Source organism: Acipenser ruthenus, chromosome 26, assembly GCF_902713425.1.
Source record: "Acipenser ruthenus chromosome 26, fAciRut3.2 maternal haplotype, whole genome shotgun sequence".
NCBI classification, from domain to species: Eukaryota; Metazoa; Chordata; class Actinopteri; order Acipenseriformes; family Acipenseridae; genus Acipenser; species Acipenser ruthenus.
The window spans coordinates 2,590,798-2,615,607 of record NC_081214.1 but is presented as its reverse complement, the minus strand read 5'-3'; the positions used below and the strand labels follow the sequence as shown (position 1 = coordinate 2,615,607).

At 46.6% G+C, this 24,810-nt stretch overlaps 1 protein-coding gene across 4 annotated transcripts in view; it reads left to right on the top strand.

Moving 5' to 3' along the window:
- LOC117429565 (protein phosphatase Slingshot homolog 2-like) overlaps positions 1–24,810 on the top strand; it is a 36,304-nt gene that overhangs the window by 5,815 nt on the left and 5,679 nt on the right. The window contains exons 1-13 of one of the 4 annotated variants that reach the window (XM_034903070.2): positions 6,516–7,218; positions 13,545–13,648; positions 14,922–14,986; positions 16,396–16,517; positions 17,739–17,804; positions 18,025–18,090; positions 19,051–19,245; positions 20,763–20,856; positions 21,213–21,341; positions 22,183–22,229; positions 22,715–22,861; positions 23,345–23,545; positions 23,784–24,612. In XM_034903070.2, the coding sequence (XP_034758961.2) occupies positions 7,091–7,218; positions 13,545–13,648; positions 14,922–14,986; positions 16,396–16,517; positions 17,739–17,804; positions 18,025–18,090; positions 19,051–19,245; positions 20,763–20,856; positions 21,213–21,341; positions 22,183–22,229; positions 22,715–22,861; positions 23,345–23,545; positions 23,784–24,612 (2,193 nt within the window). In that variant the 5' untranslated portion in view covers positions 6,516–7,090. Of the gene's footprint in view, positions 1–6,515; positions 7,219–13,544; positions 13,649–14,921; positions 14,987–16,395; positions 16,518–17,735; positions 17,805–18,024; positions 18,091–19,050; positions 19,246–20,762; positions 20,857–21,212; positions 21,342–22,182; positions 22,230–22,714; positions 22,862–23,344; positions 23,546–23,783; positions 24,613–24,810 lie in introns of those variants that run through there. The other 3 variants (XM_034903069.2, XM_059000727.1, XM_059000726.1) reach the window with 3 other exon arrangements.

Here is a 24,810-nt window from a genome sequence, read left to right as displayed (position 1 = left end):
TTGGCTAATCGAGGCTCTGGTTTCACAAGTCTCGTTTTGTTTTGCTGTTGACTTATCTTTTCCTGCCACGTCACTCGCTATACCTTCACATCCTGCCCAGTTGACTTTTTCAGCAGCTCGATGTAGTAACAGGGATCTCTCCTCTCGTTGCTGGCATGCAACTCTGAGAGAGAGACAGAGGGAGGAGAGAGAGAGGAGAGAGGGACACAGAGAGAGAGAGAGAGCGAGAGAGAGAGAGAGAGAAAGAGAGCGACCCTGTGGAGAATAGGCCACTTGAGAGACTTGACTTTAAAAGCTCTTCCTTATTTATAAACAGTTCCCCTCCACACAAAAGGAGCTAGTCCACGTCTGTATGCCTCCTTGGTTAATGTTTATTTAAAAAGCTGTGCCAGCTGATAGAAGGCAGGCGAGTGCCAGAGCTGTGCACAGATCAGAACAAGCTCATTTGCATTTCAGCAGGACGGTCCCCGTGGTTAAACACAGCGACGCTCTGAAATAAGCCAAGGCGTTTTATTTCCATGCTTCACTGGAGGGCTGCGTGTTTATTTGTACGCTGTCAGATACAGTAGCCCCTCCTGCACGGTGACTCTGCTGCCTGTGCTGGGCTGAGATAAAGCTGCTTAGGATCAGGGAGGGGGTCCCAGGCAGTCTGATCAGGACCACACAGTGCTGATACAGGGCTGGCAATCACACTCCCATTGCATAGCAGTGGCATCCCTGGTGTTAATATGTGCTTGATTAGCCCCCGCGTATAGGCAGCAGGTGACAGAAACACATTTCTTCCTGATTGTGTGTGTGTGTTTACAGCCAGCGGGTTCAGAATTTCCAGACCAGTGAGTCATCTTGCTTGCTTATCAAGACAGGTGAACAAATAATGTGCTTTGATAACCGTACTCTGTGACGTCACAAAGACCTGATGACTGCATCGTGCCGCTCCTTGCTTTATATACTAGAAGGGTCTGTCTCGCCGTTTGTGATTCAGCTGTTCCATAAGGTGATGGAGATAAGACTCCTGTTGCATAGCAGTTTCACCCATTCCAGATTTAACTACGAGCCCCAGTGTGTCTAGGTAACAAGCTCAGGTGTGTCTTATTAAACTCGTAGTAAAACCAGGAATGGATCAAACTGCTGTGCAACGGGAGTCTTATTTTACATCCCTGTGATATGCTATTTAATCTACACCCCCAGAGTCAGAATGCCCTATTTCATAGAACAAGGAACAAACGCCGTAGAACAAGGAACAAACGCCATAGAACAAGGAACATGAAGGGAGAGTGGAGGGGTTAGGATCCAGTGGTTAAAGAAAAGGGCTTGTAACCAGGAGGTCCCCGGTTCAAATCCTGGCTTAGCCACTGACTCACTGTGTGATCCTGAACAAGTCACTTAACCTCCTTGTGCTCCGTCTTTCGGGTGAGACGTTGTTGGAAGTGACTGTGCAGCTGATGCACAGTTCACACACCCTAGTCTCTGTGAGTCGCCTTGGATAAAGGCATCTGCTAAATACCCACGTAATAAGGGAAGCAGGAAAGAGAGTGGAGAGAAGGAGATTAAACAGAAGAGGAAGCTGTCTTGTCGTTTCCCGTTGGTTAAGATTGTTCTCATCCTCTCTCTGTCCTCACACACACCCTCTTTCGCAGAAACCCGGAGGTGACTGGATTCCGTGTTGCAATGAACATATTTAGTACAAATGTTTTCCTGTTTGTTGAAATTGACTGTATTGGCAAAATAAATGTAAAAGTCAAATTAAAACCCTGCAAAAGGAAAGGGAAGCTTGCTGCTTTCTCTGATTGCACATCAAAGGACAGTACCTTAAAGACCCACCTCCATAAAAAAAAAAAAAAACAGTGGATTACTCTCTCATCATGAAAACGAAATCTACAGACCTCCCATATAAAACCCCCTATTAACACATACAGTCTGGTGTCTGGGAGAAGCGCCCAAAATGTACATTGTATCGCCTGTACAGCAGTTAGTATTATTGATTGTGAAACTAGCTACCGTATGGCGGGTCATTTTAATAAAACATTGTTGTACTTCTCCAAAAAGTCCTTTAATGTCAGAGAGAGAGACTGAGACTGACTTGTACGAATCCCAGTTTTCTTGGCCTCTTGGTGTCCCAGACTCCCTGCCTTTGAAGTGGTCTCTCGCTGGCACTGCAGAGAGCGACGCAGCATATGGATCCAATCAGGGAATACCGGTGTGATGATGTTATTTCCTTTCCTGTGTGGACTGCCGTTCTCTTTGAACCAATCCGGGGCGCCACGCTCCCTGCTGCGCTGCTTCCCGCGCTCGGCTTTAACCCTTTCAACGCTGCTGTTCCAGATGCCTGTGCCTGATTACATAACGAACAGTTGCAGCAGAATTGTGTGCTGAAAATGTGTAATTGAACTGGAGTCGATCAGTGATACTGTGTAATTCCAATTCCAATCACGCAGGTGTGCCCAGGTTCATTTCCCATTCCAGTCACTCTGCAATTGCATTTAATTCCGAACTGCACAGATCCACGTGTATTTGACCCCAGGTCTGGAGGTCAGTGCTGCAGAAAGCAACGGCTGTCCTGAAGACAGAACACAGACCCACAGAAGAAACTCCTAGATTGGTCTTCACATCAAGCTGCTAACAGTGACCATCCAACCCCTCTGCCTGGCCAAGCTGTAGAAGATGATCTCATATAAGGGACATCGCAGATTATCTTAATATCACTGTAATGACAATACTGGAGCAGACTCTCAGTAAGGATCAAGAGCAGTACTCTGAACAGGATGCACTGTAATCACAAAATGAACATTGTACTGTAATGCTTGACTAGCCACAGTGAATAAGTAACAAGCTCAGGTGTGTTGTCTTATTAAAATCCTAGTGGATCAAACTGCTGTGCAATGGGAGTCTTCTCTCCATCCCTGCGTTCTTGAGAAGACGCGCTCTGGATCCCTGCGATGGCAGAGCAGCAGCAGCAGCAGCAGGCAGCCTCTGGAAGCTGCAGAACAAGTTTGGGGGGGACGTGGGTTTGGTTTCCACAGGGTGCGTTTTGGCAGTCGGAGCTGCAATTATTATATTTATTTAAAAAAAAGAAAAAAGGCGTGGAAGACAGTAACTGCTGTCTGCTGACTAATAGGCTGGAACTAAGGAGAGGAAGCGTGAACTTTTACATAGGTAAAAACAAAGATTACTCAGCTGGACTGGTGTTTGTACAGCCTGCTTCCAGTTAGGATGTTCTCTAACTAACCTCTACAGAGCACACTGCCTCCCTCCCAGTTGCTCGGCTCAAATCTCAAGGCTGCACCACTTCTCTCCCAGACCCTGAACTCTAATCACTAGAGCCGCACTGCCACCCTCCCTCCCAGTCTCTCAGCTTGAATCTGAAGGCAACAAACACTCCCCTCCCTATCACTCTTAGCAAAGCCACACTGCTTCCCCCTCCCAGTCTCTCAGCACAAACCACAAGAGCCACACCGCCTCCCTCCCATGCTTCCAGTACTCCTCTCTAAGCTCTAGACCATACTACTGCCCCCCCTTCCTCCCAGTCCCTCAGCTTTAACCACTTGGCCACGCCACCTGGAGCCAAGGGCATTTTGATATGCAGTGTTGCGACAGACATCCAGACAAGAAGGTTTTATGTTTTTTTTTTTTTTTTTTTCCAAGCAATTATTTGGCCCCTGATTTCTGCCCTGCACCCGCTTGCAAAGTGTGGTTGTCACAAGGTGTAGTTTATTTTTTGATCGCCCCCCTGTCCTTTGCTACCTTACCCCGGTCACGTTCGGACCTCGAGGTCTTGTTATGGAACATGGTCTCCTAGGCAGCCCAAGAACAGCTGGGCTTGGGGTGGCTACAGGGGGGGTTTGGAAGGGCAGCGAGTAGCTGGGGGTCGAACACATCTGATTGCACGGCGAGGTAGCAGACTGCTGGCTCCTTTTGAACTGATTCCCTGTTTGATTGGCGTGAGTTTCACAGTGTGACAGCACGGCAGGAACTCTTTATCTCAGAATGAGCGATGGCTCCGTTTTAATCTCGGGATCTTGTTGTTACAGGAAAGCAGACATCGTTTTTAAGAAGATGTTCCGGAGATAAGAGCTTGTAAATATGCAGCATTGCGCACACAGCCAGACAGACAGACACGCCATCTCATAATATGTAATACAAAACACATATATATATATTTAAAATTACAAAAGAGCATCAGCGATGGAAATCAGACTCCCATTGCATAGCACTTTCACCCATTCCAGGTTTTACTAGGAGCTTGGTTATCCACGGTGTACAGGTAACAAGCTCAAGGTGTGTCTTATTAAACTCCTAGTAAAGGAATGGATCAAACTGCCTCTCAATGGGAGTCTTATTCCCATCCCTGGACTTGCACATAAAAAAGTGAAAGATTTAAACAGTTCATAATGAACGGTCCTTTTACAGCTGTATATATATATACAGGACTTTCAATATAGTGTCAACAGGAAGCAATACCAGTGACTTGTCGATGGTGAGGCATGGAAGGAGGGCAGTATATTTATATACAGGACTGGTTTTATGAAGTCAGATCCGGGCTTCTTAGTGTGAATGACGTACTGCCAGAACAACGCCAATGCACATCCTTGCACAAACATTTATTTAAATGCACGATACACTCAAAGAAGCACCAGCCACTCCAGATATATTAATTATTATTATTATTATTATCATCTCTCGTTCACGTCATTGATCACAATTCTGCGGGTGTTCCCAGGAGAGAATGCGGTAACGTTTCCATCCCTGACAGCATGCCGGCTAGCACATGAAGAGGGAACGTAAGAAGGCTTCGTCCAGGCAAGGTTTCCCTAAATGAAGGAGCACTCACACAGTTACTTACAGTCATCCGCTCTGCTTCTTAATCCACCGCAAGGGAATAAAGCCCTGAACGTGTGAATCGCAGGCGTGGGGCTCCGGCTCCTGCTATCTGAAGGGGGTGGGGGTGCAGCCACACACCGTTACTCAATTGTACTGCAGCTCTTATCTAACCTGCTCCGAAGCAATCTTTAATGAGGGTAACTGAAGCCATCCGTGGGAGTGTTTGAGAAGTATTTGATAAGGTTTGAGGCTTCTGATGGGTTGTGATTGTTATAACGGCTCCCAGGTCTTGCTGTGTCTGTGAGGTGCATAGCTGATGCTGGAAGAGCGTAGACACCTTGACATTGTATCTGATGTTTGCAAGTAAGTTACTTTTGAGCACGATTAGCATTTTGATATCTTTAATCGCACATCGTTCCCCAACCCATTCCACTGTCTGTTGAAGCTCACATTACTGGAGCCAGTTTTCAGTCAGCTTTTGTCTAAATGCTATATATATATATATATATATATATATATATATATATATATATATATATATATATATATATATATTGCCATCTTTTATAATCAATAGAAGGAGGAACGCAAATAGCACGGTCTTGTAACACAGCGTTATAAAGGGCAGCGCTGTACCAAGTAAGCGGTAATCCAGTCAAAATAAGCATATTGACCAGGACCAAACCACAGCACTACAGTCTGCAAATCTCCCTGCCTCCACTTCCTGCGCTGAGATTCGTAAAAGGTTGGTTTGCATTCTTGAAGAGTGGCTTTGAAGTAACCTGTGCAGCACTGTACACTGGAAACGGAGCGCTGCTGCTGCTGCAGAGGAGGTGTGGAAACAGGACGATTCCAGAGGGGTTAAAGGACCCCGTTCCCCTGGATATACGCCTTCCCTTGCCAGCTGCACCCCTGGACTAGCCTGCTGCTGCTGCTGCTGCTGCTGCTGCTTCTCTCCTTTCAGTGGACGTCAGTCTGTGGGAGAGCCTGGAAGAGATGCACAAAGCAGGAGGAGCCCAGCCCCGACCGGACAGGCTGCATTGTCAGAGCAACAGGCAAGGCACTGTTCTACACTCCTTATCCTCTTAACCTTTATCGTGACAGCAGCCCCAGCAGCCGTTAACCTTTTTAATACCTCCTGTAATAGGCCTGCAACGCAGGAATAGAAATCAACAGTCCTGGCTTTCTGAACTACCCTTGTCTGTGTGAGACCAAGTCCCAGCAACTGGAACTGCTGTTTTTCAACATGCAATCAACACATAAATAGCGTGTCTGCTTTAAAACATTGTAGGAGTTTTTAAATATGTAATTACAGTACAACGTCAAATCTGCATTAACCCTAAATTAGCTTTTTTTTTTTTAATGGCACGCTTCCTTGTGCTTGTTTACCACTCTGTAAAAGCCTCCCCCGTGCTGGTTCATGCACGTCAGAATTCCACTCGCAGATGTCCAGCTAAAATGCAAATCACTCCTCTGTAGTTCTCCAATAGATATGCATTATCACCTCGTTGTCGATGGTGTGTTTTAATCTTTAAAAGGTAATTAAATTAAAGTCATGTTATTGAATTGATGTGTATCGAGTCTGGTTGGCACTCCCCTGACCCCGCCCCCCTGTCGGGGCCCCGTGGAACGCATGGCAAGCTTAGCCACGCCTCCTAGTTTTGCACAATCAGCTGCAGTAAACTTTTTAACGTCATTTCCAGCTGAAGAGGTAAAGGGAGTAAGATCGTGAACCGTGAAAAAAAAAATACATTGCAAGCCTCGCTGCTAGAGCAACACGCTCGGGGTTTAAACCCGATACGGACCAGAGGCGCTCCAAATGGAAAACTGAATCATCATCATTAATATTATTATTATTATTACATTTTTTTAACACTAACTGAACGCTGTTCCAAAGAGCATTCATTGTACCGGTTTCCTGGCGTGATTTCTGCTTTTGTGCGTCTGATTTAAGGATTGCTGGAAAAAAATATATTGTGACATTTTGTTTGGGTGAAGAAGGATCTGTTTTTTATATATATATATAACAAAATTGTAACTTTTCACTGTCAAGTTTTTGTTTTTTTTTTGGCAAGTTTCGGTTTGAACGATGGCACACTTTATTTTATCCGCGATGAATGGTTTTATTTTGTGGAAAGCCTACACGTGCTGAAGAAGAGAACCCTGTAAAGGATATTTGTTACTTCTGAGGCGGGTTTTGAAGGCGGTAGTGTGTGTTTTTTTGTAATCTTTGCCTCAAAGCCCCATTGCCTGGAAGTTGCTCTCTCGCCCTATGACTCGGGGCACCTTGTCCGGCGGGGGGAGGTCTGGAGGCGAATGCGTGTGTTCGGGCTGCGGGGTGAAGATGATGCCGTATTTCTCAGACAATGCTGTTATATCACAAAACACCATCAATCAGCTGTAAGTACGGGAAAACAAGCAAGCACAACCCCGCATTTCACCCCTTCATTCCTTTGTTTATTAATTCGTTTTTATTTACTTGCAATATTGTAAAGCACCGCTTTTTCTTTTTACTACAACCCATCCCCAAAAATAATGTTAAACTTCCGGTAGCTATTGTGTTTATATATATAATATATATAAACAATTAAAATAACCTGAAATTTAGAATTCAGGGTTAATTATTTTAATTGATTCAAATTTACCGGTGTTTATCTTTTGCGTAATTTATAAACACACAAGTGATGTTCTTTTTGTTTGTGTCGATGGTAAATTGAATTCGGGAAACAAGCATACAACTCTGGGACTTTATTCGCAGTCCAGTCGGGTATATTCACAGTGGTTTGTGTACCAGGCTGCTGCTGTACCTCCGGGTGAGTCACCTGCCCGCTGAGGTGTCAGCGAAACCAGAGGCATGTGAAGACGTGCGGCTTGAATTGTAATGGCAGGTAGGAGTCGGCTGAATAATAATATCACCGCACCACCTGTACAGTAGGAGCCGGGTTTGTGTGTGTTGTGGTAGATAATTTTACAGTGACGTTGAAGAAACTGCATTTCCCACACCGCCGCTTGTGAAGTCGAAGCAGTTTTGTTTTTGCACGGCAGCGCTGTTCTGAACAGGCAATCTGAAACATGATACGGCAGTTCAGTCAAGTGTTTTTTTTTATCAATGTTAACAGTGGATTCCAGCCAGATACCGATAGGTTCTTTAGAAAGAAAAGCAACTACTCTGCCTACACAAACGCAGGCAGTGTTGTGTTTTGTTTGGCAGCCGATGGAAACACGTTATTTGTGTATATGTATATTTGATGGTTGGGTAATTTTGTTGTGTTTTATATCCCGTTTCCATACAGGGGGGGTTGTGTTCCTACACGCCTCAGTAACGTGATCGATACCTCAATCACTCAGTTGAACAAACGTGACATTTACAATGGGCACAATTTAGCCAAGGAAGAAAGCTCACATGTTGCACGTTTCTTGACAATTCAGTCAAACCAACAGTAACACATTGACATTTTATATAGGCTAGCTTTCAGAAGGTGCCAGATCTCTCTCTCTCTCTCTCTCTCTCTCTCTCTCTCTCTCTCTCTCTCTCGGAGTTCATCAGGTCTGAATCGGTGACTTCCATCCTTCTGCCCCTGTGCTCCCCCAGCTTGGTGTGTAGGGGCCCCTTCCCTCCAGACAGACAGGGCTTGTGTTTTAGCAGAAGGGTAATTATGGGATCTCGAGGAAGCCACACTGTGGGTTAGACCAGAGCACCTTGCAGCACAGAGCCTGACTCGGGGAAATAAAAAAAAAAAAAAAAAAAAAAACTGTGCCTAGTCTGGCTTTGTCATGTGGGATCGTTATCTCAATCCCTTCCCACTGTGTGAAATCGGAGACAGCTCTTGCATCACGCCTATTGCATAAGGGCTACCATAAACGCCAGATTTGGACAGCCAGGGAACATGCAAAAAAAAAAAATTAGGGCTTCTAAGGATGTTATGTTTTGCTAAACATGAAATATGAACAGGGATGGAAATAAGACTCCTCTTGCGTAGCAGTGTCACCCATTCCAGGTTTTCATGCAAGCTTGATTGTGCCCTGTCCTCTTGTCAGAGCTTTGTTTTAATGTTTGCTTTATTTCACTTTTGTGTAGCTGATCTGAATCCGCATACGCACATCGCAGGACTAGAGCAGTCCACCTGGTAGCTGCAGTCTGAAGGCCCTTTGTTCCTGCCAGGTACACGCCAGGAGCTGCGCAGCGTTTCGGTTGCTGGCAGTTCTCTGAACCATACTCTGCTTGTGCATGGCTTTGCAGAGATGGGAAGGCTCCCCTTGCATAGCAGTTTCACCCATTCCAGGTTGTAATACAAGCTAGATTAGCCACAGTGTATAGGTAACAAGCTCAGGTGTGTCTTATTAAACAGAAGAGTGATCTTTTAATCTGTCCTAATTACAGCACTGCTTGTTATCAAGCAGGGAGTCACTCTGTCATGAACAGGCAGGTGAGTTTGTCATTACTGAAGTATTCAAGTCTGTTTGACCCCCAGCTAGGCAGGTGCAGTTTCACTTGTAATTGCCCCCAGGTCTGCTCTCTTGCCTCCACCTCCTCCGTCACTCATCCCAGCTTCCCGCCCCCTCTTTTTAAGGTGGGGTTTTTCTTCCTTGGCTTTCCTCCTTCGCTGACTCGCAACAGCTTTTAAAATCACCTGTTTTATGTAATCCGTGAAATCGGTTTGGCCTGCTTACCGATAAAATCGTGCAACGGGAAACTGGTGCAGTAAACACCTTTTATTCCTGCTTGTTTGTGTCGGTGTTTACAGCGGGTGGAATCGGCGAGTGATCTTGTTTTCAAAAAATGATTTGCTAAAAAATCTTGATTTGTGTTTTTAATCTTGCTCGTGACCCGCGAGAGCTTTATCAACCGTGCTCTGTGACGTCATGGGTTTGCTTTGTTGCTGCAAAGACCTGACTACTGCACCGCGCCGCTCTTTGCTTTGTGCAGGAGAGGGGTCTGTCTCGCCGTTTGATCTGTTCCATAAGGTGCGTAATCAGGTATGGAAATAAGACTCCTGTTGCATAGCAGTTTCACCCATTCCAGGTTTTACTATGAGCCGCAGAGTATAGGTATCACGCTCGGGTGTGTCTTGTCAAACGCTTAGTAAAACCAGGAATGGGTCAAGCTGCTATGCAGGTGGTATTCTTACTGTATTGTCTACGGTTGTGTAGCTTTGACCCAGATGGCTTCGGTCTAAAAATAATTTCTATACGGAAACATTTCTGTGTATTATTAGAGTTTCTATTGAGGTGCGCGTCTGGGCTATAACGGGCTCAGGTTACCCTGAGATACAGTCAGGCACCAATATAGGACTTGCAGTGACGGGGACTGCATTTGCAAATTCCTGCACTGTACAGAATCTAATTTGAACGCCCTCCTGGGCTGTGCTTTGGCTGGCATGCACTTCAGCCCTTCACTGTAGTGTTATTTATGATGGCGTGGGTCACAGCATCTTGTTAAAGCTGTCGGGTTGATCTCTATGTGCAGAGACACTCCCATGTCAGAATGGAAAAGCCTGACGCTCGCAATCATTTTTGCATTTGTGGTTTTGAGGGGGTTTATTTCTTTTGGTTTAATTTTTTTTTTTAAGGTTTTCCTTTCTAAAGGTGCACAGCGTAAAAATTTATAAAGACAGGGCAACCGCAGACCAAACGTATAGGGATAGCTTTAAAAAGAGTAAGATGCTACTGTGAGCCACGCTGGCAGAAGGTTTCCACGAACAGCTTTCCCCACTATCACTGTTTTTATAAAATGCAAATAACTCCAACACTAACACCATTGCTGTCTGGGAACTTTCCCCTGTTCACATCAACGCTAAATAATGAAGAAAGCTCTGTTTGTGTCATCCTGGTTCTTGCATTTCCGTATGCACAGGACAGGGTTAACCCTTAAAGCACAAGGGCCATGTGTCCCACAAATTAAAAACGCTTGCTAACTCTCTTGTGTTTGCAATGAGGTGCACAAAACAGGGGTTCAGATTTACTGTCATCCAAATTGCCGGTTTCCACCTTGTGATTCTTTGAGTCGCTCTCAAATGTGTTTTCAGAAGAACCTGTTTGAATTCCTTGTGTTCCTTCAGGGGTTAAAGGCATTTTCAATGTGTGTGTCTGACGGTGTCGTGGAGGTGCTGTGCTCCATATAGGAATCTGTTGCCTGGATGAGTCCATTTGCAGCACACTGGTGCAGAGTTGCTTTCTGATTGGCTGTGGACACAGCCTGGCTGGTCCTATAGGAAGCCGGGGTTTGTCTACAGGAATAGCTGCCTGGCTGGCGGCTGTGGAAGTCCCCTCTGTCCGCTCCAGGGCAGATCTGTTGCCTATTGAGGGAAGTGAGAGAGCGCTGCTCCTGAGCACCGGAGAGACGCGGCTCACAGTTAAAATTATCATCCAGCGACTCGAGTGACTAATATGGAGAGGGGCAACAGGGGCAGCTCGACCGTGTCTGGGGGGTCTGTTGTATTTAGACTCAATGACGTTGCAAGTCATTTTTCAAGTGAATTGTGACCCTGTTTCCTTTGGCGGTACTGCATTTGGTTTGCAGCCTGTATCGAGTCGCTCTTCCCTGCTAATCTCCTCCACGCATTCCTGCAGCAGTAACACTTACAGTTTTGTTAATGGGAGTTATCACAGCTGTTCGATCCATTCCTGGTTTTATTAGGAGTTTTAGTAAGATACACTGGGGCTAACCCAGCTCGTATTAAAACCTGGAATGGATGAAACTGCTGTGCAATAGGAGTCTTATTCCCATCCCTGTCATGGCATATGTTTCACAAGTCATCTCTGTGACAGATTTTGCACAGGAGCAGAAAGCTTGGGTTATAGAGTGGACGGTTCCGTTTTGTGAGTGTGTATCAATTCATTGGCACATTGTTTCTTAACGTACTGGGACATTTGGTTTGGGGGGGGGGGGGGGTACAGTCTGGTAAACCGGAGTCTTGTTGGCTTGTGATGAGAGCTGATCTCGTTGGAATGACACTGCTGAGTGATTTTGCAGTAACTGCTGTTGCACAACCTGGCCCTGGAGCTGCAGAGTTCAAAGCTGAGAGAGGATGAGTGGCTGGGCGTGGGAAAGAGGAGACCTGCTTCCTTTGCACACAAACCTCACTTCCCCTTTCTGGGGCACACATCTTGTTTTTAAGAAGCCGCAGAGGAGAGCTTGTGTCTGGCTGACTGTCTCTTCTATAGCAGGGCTGTGATGACATCTTCCGTTACAGGGATAGAAATAAGCGGGTCAATTTTTCAGCTTGCAGGTGACTGTCAGAAACATGGTTCTCAGTGCTAGAACATCAGTATGGATCATCTTTTTTCAGTACAGTAAGTGATCATACTCAAGAAATCGTGTTTCGTGTCCCAGTAACGGATTAGTGTTCCATGGCAGATGGACTGTAATGCTGGAGGAGCTGGTCTCCTCTCACGCTATGCTGTGGAATTAGCAGCTGTATAGAGATGAAGTATACAGAGTAGGGAGGGAGGGAGGTCTCACGCAGCTGGGGTCGGCAGGCTGTGGGAAACAGTGTGTTCTGGTTTGGCTGTCATGTGACCGCAGACTCCGCTGCATTCCTGCATAATCCTCATATTTTATATGCATTCTCTCTCTCTCTCTTTCTTGTAAACAGAAACGGAGCAGAGAAAAATGCAAGTTATCTGCTTGTACCTAATCAGTCCAGTCCAGTTTATTCATTTTTTGCTTGTAGCTTGTGTTGACATTACAGGCTTCTTTAGGAATGCCCACGTGGCAATAAACTCTCGTTACTCTGTAAAAAAAAAAAATATATATATATATATATACACAATGGGTTGAGTGATGGACAATGGAATCAAAAAACAGGTTAAACCGCCTCCCACCCCGAACCCTTACAAGCTTGGGGTGATATTCATAAATCATCTGTGTGCTGCTATTAGAACAAACAGCTTTTCTGAATTGGGTGCCTTGCTGTTCTCCGTCGTGTGCCATTCCTCCATTTGAGATCCCTAGCCTGTTCCAAGCATGTAAACCCAGTGCTACCCGAGCCTCATTTGTACAGCCTGATTAAAATACAGGGGTGGAAATAAGACTCCCATTGCATAGCATTTTGCTCCATTCCTGGTTTTACTGTAAATCTAGTAAGACACACCTAAGCTTGTTGCCTATGCATGGGGAGGCTAATCAAGCACATGTTAAAACCTGGGATGGGTGAAAGTGCTATACAGTAGGAGTCTTGTTTCCACATGTGCAGTACCCGCCTCTGCCCTCGAACCCTCTACCCTTGACAGTGTGTGAGGAGTTGCTGCTGCCTCCTCTGGTAAACTCGCCCTCCCCCAGCGGCCCAGCTGAGCTCATGTTTTGCTCACAGAGAAGCAGGGTTGATTTGCAGCTGGGATTCAGAGAGAGGGAGAGAGCAGTCAAGGATCTCAACTCCCTGTCTGTTCAGTTCAAGATGCGCTTTTAAGTTGGTTTTGTTTTGTGTAAATAAGATTTTTTTTTTTAAATATTTGGTTTTGATTAAAGAAACTATTTGCTCCCAAGCTTTCCCCTTGCTTTTATATTTCTCTAAAACACTCAAATATTTCCATAAACATGCAGATGGGGGGGAACGTTTCCCCCCCAACTCCCTGCACATTTTTTGCTGTGCTTTCCTCCCTGATGGTTAACAGACACTCTGCAGCTGCTCAAGCTGCACAGTGTGAGCCATGCCTGCCAGTCCTGGCTGTGTGTGTTTTGGTTTGTCTGACCCGCTTGCATTTGTGTGTGTTTTCTCTCTCCGCAGTATCAGCGAAAACTTCCTCACTGTGAAAGGGGCTGCCCTCTTCCTTCCCAGAGGAAATGGCTCCCCGGGTCCCAGAGTCTCCCAGCGACACAACAAGCATGCAGGTACGTGGACTGGCACACTGGGGTATAGGGGGGCAGCGCCCGTCTTAAAGCTGCAGCATTCCTTCCATTGTGTTCTGAGTGTTCCACAAGTGCAGCACAACGTTCCAGTGTCGATATGGCAACCACCAGCAGGTTGATTGACTGCTTCTTTTTATACACCATGTTGCGCTCCCTAGAACAACCTGTCTATGGGATTTCGCTGCCATACAGTGTCATGCTTCTGTATATTCTCCATCTAATCTAGTGCTAAATTCGCCTCCATGCGCCTATTTCTGCTAATGCTAGTCACCAGAATGGCTGGGAGTGCTGTGCAATGGGAGTCTTATTCCCATGAGCTTGTGCAGTGTATTTTAAGTAGTCCGTAGCTGACCTTGGCGGTGCTTGGGGTGTAATGGGTCTAAACTGCAAGAGAGATGGCAGTAGTGCTGAGTGTCTCCATTTAAATCGGGACTGTCTTGCAGTAAGGAAGCGTGCTGTATAAAAGTCCAGACTGTGGCTTCAGCACTTTCCCTGGTCCTGGCCCAGACAGGTTCTCTTTTGAACCCAATAGAAACGGGTGCTTCGAATGGTAAAAATCGTGCGTGACAAACAGTGATGGGTCCGAAGTTTAAGATCCACCCGATCTCAGCTGTGATGTGGGCTCATTCAGCCTGCTTTCTGATCACATACCCTGCGCAAACACGCGATGTACCAGATAATGAAAAAATAAAAACAAAATAGGTTTGTGTGTTGAAGTGCTTGCATTGGCTCAGTGTCTTCTGCCTCTTAAACTGATGAAGGATTTAAAAATAAAGGCGAGTATCAGGTCAGCGCCCCTCATTAACCCTGCAGAAGGTTGATGTTTACAAGAAGCAGGAACAGAAATAAGACTCCTATTGCATTGCAGTCTCCCCCATTCCAGGTTTTATTGCAGTCTTGATCAGCCACAGTGTGTGTAGGTAACAAGCTCAGGTGTGTCTTTATTAAACACACAGTAAAACCAGGAATGGATCAAACTGCTGTGCAATAGGAGTCTTATTTCCATTCCTGTTAGCCATACACTGTGTTGGCTAATATTTCCAGCCCTGTGATTACAATTGCGTTCTGCTGAAACTCCTCAAAGTTGCTCTACCTTTTTATATTCGTGTCAAAGTGAAATGTTTCCAGAAGTAACCTAGTGTGAGAGCGTTTCAAGTTTTCACTTTTGGAAAGACCCTGATGATGTGTGTGTGTTTGTCAGGCTGTTCTGTCTCGTTTGGTGTTTTATTGTTTTATTTTTGTTTGTGTTTCTCAGGTGACCTCCAGCAGCACTTGCAGGCCATGTTTACATTGCTGCGGCCTGAAGACAACATCAGACTGGTGAGTTCAGCTGAACCCTGCCCTGCCCTGCCCTGCCTCCTTTATCTCATACTGCTTCACAATAGCAAGTCTGACTGTCGTGCACAAACATGCAAAACTGGTTGCTCAGATATCTGTGTTTTTCAAGCATTGACGTGGTATATGAGAGCCTTAAACTGACGGGAAATCCTGCTTATTAAATCTATTTCTGTATCTGTACGCACAGCCAGGGACAAAGTGTTTTACATCACCCTATAGAATTAACTCATTTGTTTTCAGAGTCCAATGAAACCGGCTGCATAATGTGACGTTAACATATTGAATTACATACCGCTTTGTAGTTTTCCCATGTACATAATGAAGAACTGACGCATTGAAAAATGGGACATTTCAAAATCTAACATAAAAAACTTTACTACTATTGTGACTTCTGGTAGCCTTCTGCAATTACCTTTTCGTAGTTTCTTTGATTACTTCTCAATCCTAAAATACTAGGTGATGCAAAACATTTGTCCATAGCTGTGCATAGAACAGACTTGAGACTTCTTTCCCCATGGACTGAACCTGAGCTCATTAAAGTTTTTATTTAAGAAGGTTTTTATAGCCGTTTGGCTTTGGGGACGGAGGGGTGGGGGAGCTCTGTGTTACGAAAAGATGGTTAAGGCAACAACTAAAACGACGCTGGAGCGTTTTGATTGGCTGAGAGGACCCTCGTACGTCAGTGTTTAACCCTTTCAACACTGCAGAGTCAAACCTGCATCGGGTTTTAAGAAAGAACACGACTCTCGCCTAGAGTAGCCTGCTGAACCAGTCTTGATATTCAGTATAAGGCACGGAGTATTTTTCTGTTCTGGTTGAAAGACAATGCCTGATTCCACACCCCGAAGGGTGAGCAGAGTTTGTGCATCGGCTGGTAATGAACTTTTGACATGTCGTTCAGCCAGGTGGTGTGATCTGGATTGCACGTGCACTGAGGAGAAACGCCGGAGGGAGGGAGGGAGGGTTGGATAGTTAGGGAGGGGGTCTGTCCTGCTAGCTGGAGTAATAACCCAGGCTGCAGGAGTCCACCTACTTCTCAGTGGAACCAGTCACTGAAACTAACAGAATACAGGTGGAAATGCACCCTGACCTACATTCTGGTACACCTGTGTGAAGGACTGTCCGTACCAAGTTCTCCTTCTCTTGTAATGGGGTGCTAGCTTCTCAAGATAGAGCTAAAAAGTCATGCCATGTGTTTTCCTGGTTGCATTTGATTAAAAAAACAAAACAAAACAAAAAGTTATTTAAGAGAGTTTGTTAATCCATAACCGGCATTAATCTGGAAGCACAGTTTAGTAAATGCTCCGAGCCACGCTAGATGAGGAGTAGGTCAGTCTCTGTTTTGGTTTCATCCCCTCTCTGACTCTCCCGTCTCCCTCTCTCCCTCCCAGGCTGTCCGGCTGGAAAGTGCTTTCCAGAGCTGCATGCGCTACATTGTGGTCGTTTCAACCAATGGCAGGCAGGACACGGAGGAGAGCATCGTCCTGGGAATGGACTTCAACACCAAAGACAGGTGAGGACAGCAGGGGGGACAGGGGGACATTGAAAACAGCAAGTCAAACACTGAGCTTTCATGACATGTACCCACTGACAGCCGTTCACACAGAGATTCACACCGACAGACTCGCACACGGGGTGCAGCTGGAATGGGCCCTTGTTTGAAGGGACATTTCTGTATAAACTGGCTGAGTCCGTGCCCTTGCAAGCCGGCAGCTACACTGTGAAACGCTGAAGGGTGCAGCCGAGGTGTCCAGATAGGGGAGGGACGGCTTATTCAGGGGGAAGACGACACAGACAGGGTTTTGCCGTAGCTGCCGCGAGCCGTGTATGGTCTTTTTGATTTGGTTTTATTTAAATATTTAATAGAATATTTAACTAGGAAATATCTTGAGGGGTGACTTCTTTTTTACAAGATCAGGCAACAGCAGCAGCTACAAAATCCCGTTTTGTGTTGTATTTTATTTTTTTTCTCAATCGTATCAAAAGGCTGAGTCTTTCTAGGGGAGAGGTTTTGTGATTTTCTGCAGGAAAAGACAGAACGTGGTGCCTGGTGGAAATGCAGCATGATGTTTCAGCTTTCATGTGCTATTCTTCCACAGTTAATAGAAAGGGCTCTGTCAAGCAGCTGCAGCTCACTATCCATGTAATCCGGCAATCCGTGCCGAATGTTAAGTAACTGAGAGCCATGGATCAACTGAGACCCCTGTCTGAGCAGCCAGCCCTCCCCGAATGCTTTAAAAGATTTCCAGTCCGGTATCAGTAGTGCTTAGCAGTGTTGGAGCAGATCCTGCCAGTTTACTGCATTTATCTTCTAAACAGTAATTTTACACTACATTCGCATGCAGTGGACATCTTTTGTGTTTTGGCTGATATGCATTAAAATTTCAAAATACATGGTTGAGTGGAGATCACACTACCCTCCACCTGGGGATAAGAATGCTTAATACTTCTTTGAATTGCTTAAGAATGGTACATTTGCCACCAATTATCCTCCAAGCTGTGGGTTGCTCTTATTTTGATAAATGAAATCTATAATCGATGGTCCATTCAGCTTCCTGCTGCTACACTATTCTGTGACTAACAGAAGTCTAATGAGTGAATGAAAATACTGGTCTGTTTACAGATTCGAAACTATAAAAGTTACAATGCTCTTAGATTTGTTGCTTTGGATAATGTTAATGTTTTAGTAAATTCTCTTTCTTTCTTTCTTTCTCTCTTTCTCTCTCTCCAGCAGCTCCTGCACTCTGGGTCTGGTTCTGCCGCTGTGGAGCGACACTCTCATCCACCTGGACGGAGACGGGTAAGGGAACCCAACAGCCCCCTTCACAGTACCAGAGGGGCAGCCTGGGGTAGCGCTGGGGCGGGGGTGTGGAGCAGCACTGGGGACTGCGAGCAGGTCAGGGAGCAGGGGGTGAAGGATGTAGTTTGTCTTGTTTCTCCGCTATTAAAACAGCAGTGTCGATAGATGTGGATTGAATGGGCTGCAGTGTGTGACGCGTGTCTGTCTCGTCTCCTCGCAGGGGCTTCAGCGTCTCCACCGTGAACAGAGTTCATGTCTTCAAGCCGGTGTCGGTCCAGGCCATGTGGTGAGTATGAGCCCCTGAACAACAGCAGAGGCTTCTTTATTTAATTGAGCATTTTAAAACTGTTCCACAAACAGCTCAAACCCAATGACTCGAAACTGCATGCAACAGATCTGTTGCTTTCTACTGCAGTCTTGCTCGTAGTGCATTTGAATCTGGCTGGGTTGCTTAGCTGTGACCGTGCAAATGCTGGAGAAGTTCAAACTGCACCTTTGTACAGTACAATGGGCTGGTTGTTGCTGCCCCCCTTTATGAAAGGACAGAGTTACTGTAGTAGAAGTGAGATTCGTGGAAGTCCCCACCCCCTTTGGGGTCTTGCGTTGGAGCGACACGGTTTTTAATAGACAAGCTTACATTACCAGACTCTTTGAGTTCTGTTGTATTTGTTCAAGTTCCTCAATTCGGGGGAGTATGAAAGTGCTCAGCTGTCATGTAGATGATGACGAAAATAATGTCAGCACTGTATTACTGGCAGCCTTTGGCAGCGTGCCATCATTTTGCAACCCTGCAGTTTTCAGGTGTGCAGTGAGGTGAATTGAGAGAGGAAGACATTGTGAAAACAGATACGTTATCTTTACCAGCCAACTGTAATACAACTACAACTAAAGAGCTTGTGGACCTTGGCCCTTGCTACCCATATAAATCAATGCCTATTAAAGCTGATATCCCCGTTCACATGGAAATAAACTCCCTGTTGCAATAAAAAAAAGAATACTAAAATTAGCTTGTTCATAAAGGTGCTCTAGGTAGTTTTTCTCCATGCAAGCATTCCTTTCCTGGTGCCCCAGACTACTTTGCAGAGTAGCAATTATGTGTTTGGCTGGATAGCTTCATATTGCTGCTCATGCATGTGATGGCTCTAGGGGTGTTCTGTTATGTTGAACTTTTGCAGCTTGTGATTTGGGGCGGCCTCTTTTTTGAGGGGTTGAGTGTAAGTAAGCGTCCTTTGCTTCTCGCATGCAGGTCTTCGCTCCAGAGCTTGCACAAGGCGTGCGAAGTGGCTCGCTGCCACAACTACTACCCCGGCAGCCTCTTCCTCACCTGGATCAGCTACTACGAGAGCCGGGTGAGCTCGGACCAGGTGTGCATCAACGAGTGGAACGCCATGCAGGACGTGCAGTCCCACCGCGCCGACTCCCCTGTGCTCTTCACTGACGTGTGAGTCTGCATTTTACACAACTTCCTAAGCATGCCAAGCAGTCAGATTTAGGGCTCCAACATCATTTCTGCTTGCAAACCTTCCTCCCTTTGCAGTACAGGGATGGAAATAAGACCCCCCCCCCCCCCCCCATTGCATAGCAGTCTGATCCGTTCCTGGTTTCACTACAAATTCAATAAGACACCTGAGCTTGTTTCCTGTAGACCGGGGCTGGTAGTAAAACCTGGAATGGGAGTCCCTGCTATGCAATGGGAGTCTTATTCCCATCCCTGCAGTACAGTTGATGACATGGCCTAAAGCAAGCTTGACCAGTGGAGACGGAGACTCCTTCCCTCGCTCTCTTACCCCAGCCCCATGCCATGTTGTGCAGGTATACATTATAAAGAGGCTGGTGCCTTTGCCAGGGCATTGGAGTGCGTGGGAAAGGCCTCCCCAGTGCTGAGTGAGGGAACTATTTTTACTGCCCGAGATAAGACATCAGGCATTGCATCCATGTGCTGGCATGCAGCCCCGTTATCCCAGTCCCCTTATAAGGAGTCATTCTGCTAATACCTTTCCAGGAAAGGTGCAGCAGGGCAGAGTGAGAGGAGAGGGTGAGAGCCGGCAGGCAGACTGAGGCATGACGTATAATCCCACCCTTTTGTGTGCAAACGTCCAGTGCACAATACTGTGGTGTTTGTATGAAAGCTTGCAACTACTTGTGAGCAACTTGCTTATTTGATTTGTAAAGGCTATAATAATGGTAGGGGAATGAAACCCCATTGTAGAAATATGACAAAGTGTTTACTCAAAACAGAGACACAGGTTAGGGGTGTGTTGTCTTTGCTTTGTTGTGGGTTTTTTTTTTCCCTCTTAATTTGAATGGGCAAGGTTTATTTTTAGTCCATGGTTTTGGGTAAGCTATGGGTTTTGCTTGTTTGCAATTGCTTCCTGGCAAATACAATTCCAATGCTGCCGTTCAAAAGAGAAGGTCATGTAACCCGACACCCTGCTCCTGTGTGATGGGGAAGATTAATTAATAGGCATTAGTGTGTTTGCCCTGCTTGGAATAATGGAGAGATAAACAGCTGCAGCTCTGAAATCAACCCATTAAGGTAGAGTCATAAACCCAGAAAGTGACAGAGCTCCCTCATTGTAATGTTCATCTCACTGAGCTGGGTATAAGGAAGTGGCTTCCATTCTGTCATTCACTGTTATAGGCAGGTGAGGTGAGGTTAGGTGGGTGGGTGGGTGCGTGACCCAGCACTTTGGAGCCCTGGTTAGGTATGTGTCTGTTCTCCAGGACTATAATTCACTGGCTGAAGTGGGACACAGGGAAAATTAGTCAAATAAACTGGGTGCATTTAATCTGTGCAGTCGGTCACTTGCTATATCTGTTGCTGACTGGTTGCTTCAGAATCGCTTCCATCATACTTGGGTGAAACTTTTCTCTCGCTGGTTGGATCAGTGATCAGACTGGCTGACCGGTGACCTTTTTTAAAATTGCACAAACGTTTTATGCCTTCTACCTTTCCAGCCCCACGGAGAGGGAGCGTACAGAGAGGCTCATCAAAACCAAACTGCGAGAGATCATGATGCAGAAAGACCTGGAGAACATCACGTCAAAGGAGGTCAGTGCTGCTGCTGTTCAGCGGGGCGGAGGGGGGTGGATCAGCCGGCGATTATCCGGCACTTGGTGCCGCTATGCAGGGTGCTTTTTTATTATTTTCTTGCCTCCAGGATTACCCGATCGCTCGGTAGGAGCTCTGGAGCGCGTGGAAAGTGCGTAGAACCACCTTGTGCATGCTCTTTGGTGCGCATTTTGAGTAAAACCTTGAGTCGTGAACACCCAGGACCTCCAAGCGAGCCAGAGTGGAGTTTGAAAACAAGCTGGACGGGTGCTTGAATGAGTTTGAGACAGCAAATTTTTTTTTTTTTTTTTTTTTTTTTTTTTTTTTTAAATATCCTTCTCCCTCTCTCCCCTCAGATCCGGACAGAGCTGGAGATGCAGATGGTGTGTAACCTGCGGGAATTCAAGGAGTACATTGACAACGAGATGATCGTGATCCTGGGGCAGATGGACAGCCCCACGGAGATATTTGAACACGTCTTTCTGGTGAGTGATGCCACTTCCTCCCCACCTTTCCTGTTGCCTTATCAGCCCTGAGCGGCGTTTCACACTTTCATACATGAAGGGGTGTTTGTTTTTATTGTATCAGATTTCAGTAGGGGGTTGATATGCAAATCTGGTTGTAATTAAATAAGTACCAGACTGCGCAGTGTGATCTGCCTGTTTGTCTCTTTTGGTAAAATCACTCAGCTCGTATCTTTGTATTAGAAAGTAAGTTTTGATTTAAACCACGCTGGAAGAATCTGCAAAGTAAAAGATAGCTACTGTACTGTCAGGACTTGCCAAGAAGTAAGAAGTGGCTGTCCTGCTAACAGAGCTCAGTCCCTCATAGGGTAGCCTCGAGGCTGGCTAGACAGCTGTAACCTCAACTGCTGCTGCTGCTGTCTTTATTTCAGGGTTTCCAGCATGGGGGAACCCTAATCCTGCTGCTGCTGCGGCTCGCATGCTATTGTATCATCATCATCATCATCATCCTCGCACACACCCTCGCCCTTCCAGAGAGATTTTAATAGAAGATTTATTCCTCTTTTTGGGCGAAGTTTGGGTAGTAATGCCAAAAGTAGAAATTTGCAAAGAAAACTCCCGTTTCACTGTTTGAAGACTGTAGTGTAAACCCGGGTTCAAGTTACTGCAGTGTGGTCCGATACAAATGAATCTTTTTATATAGCGCCCTTCACACCACGGCATCCCAGAGCGCTGTACGAAATTAAAAGCTCATATGTACGACACACTGCAGCTTCAATTAAGTGTTGCAGAGACCTGTGTAGCTTTCAGAGTGAAAGGAGTCTCACTGTGTCACCTAACAGTGTTCAATCTGTGTGCGCAGGGCTCCGAGTGGAACGCCTCCAACCTAGAGGACCTGCAGAACCGAGGGTAAGTGAAGTGCTGCGCATCGTTCCTGAGCAGCAGTGCAGCCACTGAGGCTTCGACCAGCACAGCCCAGTGCATAGAAACACTCCAATAACCCTACAGGAGTCCCTCGAGACAGACACAGGGTGTCTGAAGTAACGAGGTGTCCGGTTTAAAAAAACAATCCCACACACACACATTTTTAAACGTAGAAATCATTGCAGTGCAATAACATTAGTGTGGTGTGTTCCCTGTACACGTTACATGTACAAATATACATCTATACAGTAGCCTCATACTGTAGTAAAATAAAATGAATACCTAGCGCACTTTCTTTTTACTTTAGACTATAGGCTACCGGTGACACAATCAACCCTAATGGTGACGTGTTAATTGAGTCCGTATAGTAATACCATCAAATTCTCAGTACCACCAGCTAATGAAGATTGAGTCTGGCTCTTCACACTCAAAACAGGACTCACCAAGTCTCTCTGCTTCTCTTTGATCAGGATTCGCTACATCCTGAACGTGACTCGGGAGATCGATAATTTCTTCCCGGGAGTGTTTGAGTATCACAACATCCGCGTCTACGATGAGGAGGCTACAGACCTGCTGGCGTACTGGAACGACACCTTCAAATTCATCTCCAAGGCGAAGTAAGACATCGCTGTGCTCCACTCGAACTGCGTGTTCACGTCTCCGCTGCTGAAGAGAGTAATAGAGGACCGCGAGTCGGTCTGAAGATGTAGGGAGCTGATACGCAGCAGGTGGAAAGTTGAGGACTAGTGTTGAGAGCTGATGAGTTGACCAGGCAGTTTACAGAGGGACAAAGGGGTGTGTTTTATCAACAAGTGGTAGTTGGGTTTTAATCGTTTCCATAACATAGCCAAGAAATAACTGTAAACGCACCCAGCTATTTATGTTATGACAGTTTATATTTTGTAAATAAACTTTTTTTTTTGGTAAAGTTTGTGTAAAATAATTGCCCCTACAATAATACCCTAGACATTTCCTGTTTCTTCTCTACCTGTGTGTGAGTCCTTTTCTCCTGTCTGTCATGTTCTGTCTCTCCTCCCCTCTCCGCCCTGTGTGCCTGCCTGTCTCCCTCTCTCATTAATTGTCCCCTCTGCGCCCCGCAGGAAGGCTGGCTCCAAGTGCCTGGTGCACTGCAAGATGGGAGTGAGCCGCTCTGCCTCCACGGTCATTGCCTACGCCATGAAGGAGTACGGCTGGAACCTGGAGCGCGCGCACAGCTTCGTGAAGGACCGCCGCACCGTCACCAACCCCAACCCCTCCTTCATGAGGCAGCTGGAGGAGTACCAGGGCATCCTGCTGGCCAGGTATTGTACAGGCATGACTGAGAAGCAGGGATGGAGATAAAGTGCTGGCACACTGCAAGTTACCAGGTGGACTGTTCTAGTCCCAGGACTCCAGTTAACCAGTAGCTGAACATTTCATCCTATGCATTTAGTGGCACACAAACTATTAGCCGCAGAATCGTGCACGTGGCAAACTCATCCCTGTTCTATGTGCTTTTTGATTGACTTGTTTTCTCCCTCGCCTTCTCTTTGTCTCCAGCAAACAGAGACACAACAAGCTGTGGCGTTCCCACTCGGAGAGCGACCTCTCGGGCCACCACGAGCCTGACTCCTCCTCTAAGCCCCCCCTCAACCTGAACTTCACCAGGAAGGACTCGGACAACAACAATTCCCCCCTGGGGCAATTCCTGGGCATGGCCGTGCTGCAGGTGCTCACCACAGAGCCGGAGGAGGAGGAGGACGAGCTGGAGGAAGAGGAAGAGGACGATGAGGAGGAGGAGGAGGAGGAGGAGGAGGGTCTGCAGCTCGAGTTCCAGCCCTGCCCAGACCCGAGCGCTGGAGAGCCGGCCTCGGAGAGTGTGTTGGGACCCTGCGGAGGTGAGGAGCCTGGACCTGACTCCCCGCTCCTGGACTGTCCCCCAGTGCTGATTGAACTCAAAGAGACAGCGCTTGCCGATTCGGAGGAGGATGCTCTCGGGGCAGAGCAGAGCCCTGCGTCTTCCCTAAGCGGGGCGACTGATCCAGTGAGTTTGGACCCCCTGGAGCAGGAGACAGGCTGCCTGGAGACCGCGCAGCATCCAAATAACAATAATAATCCCGGGGAGTCTCCCTCCCCCTCCCCCTCCCCGTCCCCTGCCCTCTCAAGCCTCAGCACGGACAGCATCGACTTCTTCAGCGCGCGTGAGAAGTTCCTGGAGCTCTCGCAGGACGGGCGGGCGCGCTCCCTCTCTCAGTCCCGCACGGAGGAGCAGGCAGCTGGGAGGACGCCTCACCCCTCCTCGTCTTCCTCCTCTTCATCCAGGGGTCCTAGTCAGGAGCTGCTGTCCGCAGAGGAATGCGCTGCCGTCCCAGCTGAGGAGCCAGTGAAGGTAAGCCTCGCAGCCAACATGCTTTTAAAGACATCAAAAGTACTTCTGCACTGTTGGGCGTTGGTTTTCATAGCCTGATGTTTTCAGAGGTTAGCAGTTGCCTTTTTTTTTTTTTTTTTTTTTCAACACAACACTGGCACCTGCTGGCAGGCAGAAATACTACAACGGAGTACTACATTTGGTTAAACTTGTCTCTCG